Source organism: Mesoplodon mirus (genome assembly GCF_964341445.2).
Source record: "Mesoplodon mirus genome assembly, chromosome: 13".
NCBI classification, from domain to species: domain Eukaryota; kingdom Metazoa; phylum Chordata; class Mammalia; order Artiodactyla; family Ziphiidae; genus Mesoplodon; species Mesoplodon mirus.
In genome coordinates, this window is record NC_138989.1 from 11,432,298 (window position 1) to 11,440,924 (window position 8,627).

General features: G+C 46.9%; 1 protein-coding gene across 1 annotated transcript; it reads right to left on the reverse strand.

Annotated features, from left to right (window-relative positions):
- Positions 1 to 1,301: 1,301 nt before the first annotated feature.
- PEBP1 (phosphatidylethanolamine binding protein 1) lies at positions 1,302 to 6,524 on the reverse strand. Its single transcript, XM_082640276.1, has 4 exons — positions 6,286 to 6,524; positions 5,009 to 5,118; positions 4,188 to 4,288; positions 1,302 to 2,275 (listed from the first exon to the last, which is right to left on the reverse strand). Exons 1-4 carry the CDS (start codon positions 6,418 to 6,420, stop codon positions 2,058 to 2,060), a joined length of 564 nt encoding a protein of 187 aa, XP_082496402.1. The 5' UTR covers positions 6,421 to 6,524; the 3' UTR covers positions 1,302 to 2,057.
- Between the last annotated feature and the right edge of the window lie 2,103 nt (positions 6,525 to 8,627).

An 8,627-nucleotide genomic window follows, 5' to 3' on the forward strand; every position in this document is an offset into this window, starting at 1 on the left:
ATATGCTGATACGAATCTTTATATTTGCTTCTGAAAGAAAACACAAGAAACCACCGGGCTTCCCTGGTGGCGCAGTGGTTGAGTTCGCCTGCCGATGTAGGGGACACGGGTTCATGCCCCGGTCTGGGAAGATCCCACATGCCGCAGAGCGGCTAGGCCCGTGAGCCATGGCCGCTGAGCCTGTGCGTCCGGAGCCTGTGCTCCGCAACGGGAGAGGCCCGCATACCGCAAAAAAAAAAAAAAAAAACAAACCACCAACTGCCATGGAGGAGGCTGGAGGGTAGAAGGCATTTTCTTCCTGTACCGTTTGCCTTGTCTTAACCATGTGCATGTCTTACTTCTCCCATTTATTTTTAAGGTCAACAGGGTAGTTGTTCTCTTTATAACTTCTGTTTTACAAAATATTATTTTAAAATTGAATTTTAAAACCCCAAAGTTAAAAAAAATTATTCTCTACCTTACCCCCAGAGATTATACGAGGCAACGTTTCCAACAGTTTTTTCAGAGAAGAAAGTAACTGCAGCAAAAGGTGGGGAAAGGCCCAGCCCTGCTTACACCTGCCAGGCCTGACCAGGATGCCTCTCCATCACAGACCAGGTCAGTGAAACAGACCTTCAAATGCCTTTCCTTTCGTCACATCAAATGGTATCAAAGTAATCTCCCCCTGGCTCCCCTTCCTCTCCCTTTTTTGGTACTGATTCTATATGGATCACAATCAGAACAATGAGACGTGTGGGCTATTTCTTAGTCATTGTTATGGTTTCTATACAGAACTACCAAGGGCGAAGGTTTCCAACCAGCTTCACTCTCAGGTGGAAAAGACCACTTACAAAAAGCAAAGGTGGGCTTCCCTGGTGGCGCAGTGGTTGAGAGTCCACCTGCTGATGCAGGGGACACGGGTTCGTGCCCCGGTCCGGGAAGATCCCACATGCCACGGAGCAGCTGGGCCCGTGAGCTATGGCCGCTGAGCCTGCGCCTCTGGAGCCTGTGCTCCGCAACGGGAGAGGCCACAACAGTGAGAGGCCCGCGTACAGCAAAAAAAAAAAAAAAGCAAAGGTGATTTTCAGGCAAGAAGTCTTGTGATTTTTTTTTTTTTAATCTCCAGTTTTAATGGTTGCTCCTGCTGTAGTTTAATGGCACATGTACATGTACAAGGACGAGCCCTCTGTATGGTTCCTGAATCAAGTCCCATTTGTCACTGCTGATCAGGGAAGGGGGCTACTCACCCTCAGAGGTTGTCTCTTGACATCCCACATTTATGAAATCCCACACCCAAAAGGACAAAATATCTGGAGGCCGGATTCAACTACACAATGTTTTTATTTTTATTCAACTATAAGCAAATAGCAGAATTAACACAACATTCAGCAAATCCAGACCGGCTTTTCTTACACTGAAGAGTGATCAATTTAACAGGCTCAGACTTTCGGATTTCTGATGACCTCTCACTCAGCCCTGCAGCTCATCTAGATGGCCAAGCTTTAACAGCAACTCTCTCCCTATTGCTTTTTTCAGTATTGCTCTTTAAAGGAGCCAGAGCAGGACACTGACACCCAATAACCAGCCTGAGATGTATCACATGGGGGGCTAGCAGACGTGCCGGCCCCTGGTTGTCTTTGTGAGAGACAGGGCCGTGAAAACACATGCCAGAAGATGCCATCACAGACTATCCTGGGCTTGGGCTCACAAAGGCAGAGCCAATCAACCTTTTCTTTTTTTCAACCTCCCTTAAAGATTGTCTGATGCTCTGTTCTAATACTGCAGACCTGGTCTTTTTACCAGAATTTTTTTCTTCTTTAACGTCTGGGTTGTTATTCTTATATTAACATTTTGATGACCCCATCCTAGTACCAAAATATCCCCCACCAAAACAGAGTTCAAATGTGATCAAAACGTAAACCCCCTACAATTACAGAGGACAGGCAGAAGGAAGTCACCCTAAACCTAAATCTGACCGCTCAGGGCTCAGGCAGGGGGAAGGGGAGAAATCTACATGCATCACTAAACTGAAACACTGCTTGGGGACTCTGGGACCGTGTCCATCTCCTGGCTTTCCTCTACTTCCCAGACAGCTGCTCGTAGAGCTTGGGCACATAGTCATCCCATTCGGCCTGGTAACACGTGCCGGCCACCGGAGCCCCGAGCTCGTACTTTTTGCGGAAATTCGCCACCTTGAATTTGCCACGGTGGTCTCCAGATCGGTTGCTGAGAATGGGCTCATCACACTTCAGTGGCTTGTCCTGCTCATAAACCAGCCAGATGTAGCGGTGAAGGCCTGGAGGGAGAGGCGGGAGGGAAGATGTACACACAGCTAGGCATGTGAGAGGGAGATGTCACCCATTTTCAGAGAATGCACCAACTCGGAGGGACCCAGACCACCCCATTTATGAGAGGGACCTAAGTTCAGTGCAGCTTTATTCACAATAGCCCAGAGGAGAAAGCACCCCAAATGTCCATTGATGAATGAATGGATAAACAAAATATAGTATATACGTATGATGGAATATTATTCAGCCTTGAGAAAAGAGGGAAATCCTGCCCCATGCTACCACATGGATGAGTCTTGGTATGGATCTGCATATGGCATGGAACTTATATGGAGCTACTGAAACTTTCCTATACTGCTGATTAGAGTGTAGAAATTTTCAACCATTTTGGATTTCTATGACCCAACAATTCTACTCCTAAGGGAAATGGAAACATGCCCATAAAAGGACAAGAGTGTAAACAGCAGCTTTATTCATAATATCCAAACACTGGAAACACAACCCAAATGTCCAGGGAATGGCTACACAAACTGTGGTATATTCGCACAATGGAATACCACTTGGCAATGGAAAGGAACAAGCTACTACCTTGATTCCAAGAGACCAGGCGCCGAAAACAAATGCATACTGCGTGACACCATTTATAAGAATACAACAACAGCAAGAGTAATCCGTAGAGAGGAGTCAGAAAATAATTAGCTCTGGGGAAACTTAACTTAAAAGATGCCTTAAGAACCTTCTGGGGTGACAAAAATATCCTACATCTTGTTTTCCATGGTGCTTACACGGATGTGTGCATTGGTCAATGTTCACTGACTAAACGCTTCTGATCTGTGTGTCTTATTATACGTAAGTTATACCTGACTAAACAAATACAAAAAAGAAAAAAGTGAGTTACTGAAGCTTTTTTTGTTAATGAGAACACAGCTCCTGCTTGAGAGAACTGCTTTATTCTCATGGGTGTATTTTGCATAATTAAACTGCCTAATGAAGTTTTATAACTGCCCCAGAGAACTTAAGAGATGCCTGGGAAAGCTGTCCCTCTCCCATCCTCTTATGAATGCCTGAGAGGGACTGGAGCCATCTGAAGCTTCTGGGCCTAAAGATAAAACACAAGGTCCCTTGTCGGGGACCTTCTTATACCTCTTCAGAGTAACTCATGGCTGGACAACATGCACAAGAGCAAGTGTTCTGCCGTGCTCCACTTCCCTTGCTTCAGGAAATGGAAACACCTGTAATGCATGACAGGCAATAACAGTGCATCTCCCACTGTTAGCCTAGGCAGCACTTACCCAACTTGGAGAGGTTCAATACAGTATTCTCTCTCTCTTTACATATATAATACATAACCTAAGGCAATACGTTATGTGTGTGTATCTTCAATACGGTTCTTAGTAACCAAATCTTTTCAAGATACCACACTAGATTTTCTATAGAAAGACGAAATGACAAAATGCCAACTTTTTATAATTAATTTGGAAACTATGACCATTTCTGAGACCTCAAACAACCCGCAGGGCAAAGGCTGAATATCGAATTTAGCTGATTTAACTGTTTAATCCACGTGTAGCTCCCCTGGGAAGTTGTTCTCAGCATTCTGCAACATTGCTTCCTTGGTATCTCTTCACCAACTTCCCTGCTTGCTAAAGGCCTGACAGCTGAGAGGCAGCGCTAAAAGAACATCCATCTAACTGGTACCCAAGGTTCTAGCCACCTGACACTACAGCAGGTCTGAGTGCCCCTGACAGGCAGTTGCCTTAGAGGGGAACCGAGTTGCCTAAAATCTCCACTAGAGTAAGGGCTCTCATAAATAAAAATAAAACTCTAAGAACCAGACTAAAATTTTGTAGCACTTTAGGCCAATCCTGATGTGCACCCAGGCTCCCCTCCCATCTCCCTCCAAAAGCAGCCTTTACTGACCTGTGCCCTTGGGAGGCCCAGAGCCCACATAATCGGAGAGGACCGTGCCACTGCTGATGTCGTTGCCCTTCATGTTGACCACCAGGAAATGGTGCCATTCCCTACATGGAGGAACAGAGGACCATCAGCACCGCAGGAAGTTATTACGCACTCATGGGCGCAGCCAGCAAATGTGCAGCACGCACATGCTCCACACCAGGATGCAGTGACAGACAAGAGAGATGGCCCCACCTTCTCGGCCAGAGCAAACCTCACATGCCAGCAGAGAGGACCCGGCCACTCCCTCCCTCCTTCCGACTCTCTAGGGCAGGGGTCAGCACACTTCTTCTGTGAAGGGCCAGACAGTAAATGTTTTAGGCTTTGTGCAACACACTGTCTCTATCACAACTACTCAACTCTGCAGCTGTAGCCTGGAAGCAGCCACAGACAGGACATAAATAAATTATCGTGGCTGGGTTCCAACAAAACTTTGTTTAGGGATACCAAAATCTGAATTTCATGTAATCTCCACATGTCACAAAGTATTATTGTTCTTCAGTTTTTTTCCCCCATTCATTTAAAAATGTTAAAGTCATTCTCAGCTCATGGGGCTGTACAAAAACAGGTCTGGGGCAGATCTAGCTCTTGGCTATAGATTCTAGACTTTTGTTCTAGGGAGTGAAAGGGAGGGAAATGCACACTCAGGCTTAAGCATGGACGTGAACACCCCAAATCGGGTCTATTTCTGCCACCACAGCATGTCCAGTAAGGGACTTACACAGTGCAAGAAGCACTGGGTCACATGTGGATGACTCGCTGTTTCCCATCTTTCCCCAACTTGCCTGTATTTGGGGTCCTTCCTGCTGGGAGCATCCGGGTCTGTCAAGACCAAGGTATACAGTTTACCTGGATCAAGGCCATCCCATGCAACGCTGGTGGGCCGGTTCTTAACCTGTTGGAAGGAACAGATTTGGAGTTTAAGTCAGAAATGCTGAAGAAACCAATACTTTCTTTGACCTCAGATTCCTTAAAGGTCAAGCACAGTAAATTATTAATTAAAGCTCAAGTGTATCGACTCTGTTAAAGAGCGAGGATCTGACATTTAATATACATCATTTATTTTAGTCCCAACAACAATATGGGGCTAGTATCCTAGCATGTTATTAACAGAAAGATGTTGGGTCAGGATTTCAACGCTCGTGCTGACTACAACCTTACATTACCTGGAATGACAGGATCTCTAGATTGGTGACCACGTTACCTGGGGCCTGCTAAAGTGAAATCTCAATTAACCAGATATTTAAAAGAGCAGAGAAAATGAGAAAACCAAGGTGGGCAGACGTGGACAGTGAGCCTGGAAAGAGAGGCTGCGAGATGGGCACTTTAAACACCCAAAACAATAAACTCTGTAAACGTCTAAACCAATAAACCATCTGAGCACTGTTTATTCGCACTGTTGCTCCGGAGGTTCGGAACCAAAAACTCGCCACGGCGTCGGGCACCTAGTTTCCCCACTTGCAGCAGCCAGGACCTGGTTAGGACTCAGCCGTCGGCGCCAAACGGTAAAACAAGGCCGTTTACCCTCGGGCCTTCCAGCTGCGGAACGCATTTACCTTTGGGGCGGCTTCACGCTACTGGGAAGAATCTCTAGGCATTGATGCTCACCGCTGCTCACTGCTTACATAATGCGTCATATGCCCTCGGGTGGGGCTTTTACTTCCCAAATTGAGGCCTAAAATCCTGAGCACCGAGGGGAGGCTCTGGGGACGTGTGGGCGGCCACTCCCCACTCCCTCCAGGGGACGCCGCCCTCCCCGCCCCTGCGCAGCGATCTGGGCCGTTTCGAGGCCTATGCCACTGCCTCGCCTCAAAGTCCCGGGAAAACGGGTCAATTTCTTCCAAAGCCGAGCCCCGCCTGCCACGTGCCGGGTTCCCGGGGCTGGGGGGGGGGGGGAGGGGGCGGTCAGAAGGCCTGCGGCTTGGGCACCGCGACCCCCTTCCCTCGGTTGATCCGGCGCACGGAGGCCGGAACGTCCCTCCCCACCTCCACTGGGTCCCCGCCCCTCCGACCTGAGAGACTCTAAGCCTCCAGTAGCTGCACCCCCGCCGCCCTTGGGTACCTGGGTGGGTGTCAGCACTTTGCCCAGCTCGTCAACCTCCGCCCCGCCGTATTTGACCTGCAGCGGGTGCTGCGGTGTCTCGTCCACTTCCTGCAGGCTCAAAGGCCCGGACCACTTGCTGAGGTCCACCGGCATCGCGAAGCCGAGAGGGTCGGACAGCAGGGAAAGCTGCGGGAGGACTCACGCAGGGTAACAGCCCAGGCTCCCAGCAGTCTGCAAGCTGTACCGAGGCAACGCAGGCACTACGGCCAGGGAGCGCATGCGCCAGAGCCACCGCCCCGCCCTGCCCCGCTTCTCCAGTTACCGGCGAGGACGGGCCCCACTCTGCTCTCTGATTGGCCGAACCCAGTAGCGCGGGTCCTCTAGCGCTCCCGGGTCAATGCAGTAGGTTTGGCCTTTCTTTCTGCAGAGGGGGAACGTGCTGCCCGTCGCTGGCGGAGTTCTCAAGAACTGTGGCTGGGCTTGCAAGACTGTTGTTTCAAGAACTGCAATTGAGCTACCTTTCATTTTTTTAAACTTTTTGCATGATTCTTTGCTCTACTTTCTAAATGCAGAAACGGTATGGTCTTGCTTTTCTCTTGCACTTCTTAAAACCTCATTGCCCCGCCTCCTGGTACATTCGCGCATGCTCACTGGTTTCCGTAACGCCAGGAGAGGGCCTGGGGGAACTTTTGAGCGTTGTTCTCAACGGGTAAATATATTTGCGCATATATTTGATCTCCCTATCCCCACTTACTCTAGACAAGATTCTTGGGAAAAATTTTTTTTGAGAAATTTTTTTTAACTTGCAAAACAAGGAATGTTGCTCACCATCCAGTTTTAAAAAGATGAAGTCGGCCACTGCAGTCCCTGACCTACAACACACCCTGAAAGGCATTCAGGACAGGAACAGGATGAGGCACTGTGTGCCTTGAGAAAAAAAAAGGCAAAATCCTTAGATCTTAGATATCTTCTAGGAGAATTTTTAAATGAATCCAGATTCTTGCATCTTTCCATACTTAAAAAGCACTAAAATCATGAACTGAGATATCTGCTCCTAATGACTAGCATCAGCCTTCTACCAACATGTATGCTTGATTGCACGTACCCCTTAGCCAAAATCATATATATACTGGCCTCTCCCTCTTCCTCTTCGAAGCAGTTCCTCGGAGCTATTTGAGAGGCTCTCCCAGGCTGTAGTCCTCAGTAAGACACAGAATAAAACTCAACTTCCAGCTCTTGTGCTTTTTTTTTGGGGGGGGGGGTCGACAAACCATAGTTACTATTCCTACTTTGTTGACAAGTGGCTCTGCCTCAAAACCGCTCTCATTGTAGCCACCAAATGCTTTCTTTTTCTAAGTATGATATGGGCACTATTTAATACTCCTTATCTAATTTGACCTTAGGAGAGCTTTTGATATTGATAACTCCCCACAAGGAAATGAAAAGTTGTCTGTTGTTTTTATTTCCTATTAGGAAATAATACAATTCATTGTCGAAAATTCATATTAAAAAATCCAAAGAAGTAAATACGAATAGCTTCTATTCCACTACTTGGACATAAACATTGTCAACAATTTGGAGTATATCTTTCCAATTTTAAAACTATGACTATAGGGGACTTCCCTGGTGGTGCAGTGGTTAAGAATCCGCCTGCCAGTGCAGGGGACACAGGTTCAATCCCTGGTCCGGAAAGATCCTACATGCCGCGGAGCAACTAAGCCCATGCACCACAACTACTGAGCCTGCACTCTAGAGCCTGTGAGCCACAACTACTGAGCCTACATGCCACAACTACTGAAGCCTGTGAGCCTAGAGCCTGTGCTCCGCAACAAAAGAAACCACTGCAATAAGAAGCCTGCACACCACAACGAAGAGTAGCCCCCACTCGCCACAACTAGAGAAAGCCCGTGCACAGCAATGAAGACCCAACGCAGCCAAAAATAAATAAGTAAAATAAATTTTTAAAAAATTATGATTATAAATACTTTGTTCTGTTTATTCACCCAAAAAATTGCATTTACTCTACCATTGTAGAATATCCATATGAAAATGGATCTTCATTATTTTAATGGCCTAGTCTACTCTAGATGCACCACAATTTGTTCAACAAACTTCCTGATTTTGGACATTTATGCTATTTTGTTTTTTCATTTTACAAATATCACTGAAATGAATATGTGTGTGTGTGTTTGTACACTTGATGGATAGTTGTAGGAAAATTTTATTAGACAGGGATTAGGTAGGTCAAAGAATATGTACTTTAGAGGGATGAATCATAGCTAGTTAACTGTCTACTTAAGTCCAGACCAGAAGCAATGCCTTCAACATGAAACACTAATATGATCATTGGTTCTTTCCAT

What these genes read in the sequence shown, in the direction of transcription:
- PEBP1 (XM_082640276.1), bottom strand. Translation starts at nt 6,420, where the DNA reads ATGCCGGTGGACCTCAGCAAGTGGTCCGGGCCTTTGAGCCTGCAGGAA. An exon ending in AAGTGCTGACACCCACCCAG is followed by an intron (nt 5,119 to 6,285) that starts GTACCCAAGGGC and finishes TCCTTCCAACAG; the next exon opens with GTTAAGAACCGGCCCACCAG. An exon ending in AGGAAGGACCCCAAATACAG is followed by an intron (nt 4,289 to 5,008) that starts GCAAGTTGGGGA and finishes TCCTCCATGTAG; the next exon opens with GGAATGGCACCATTTCCTGG.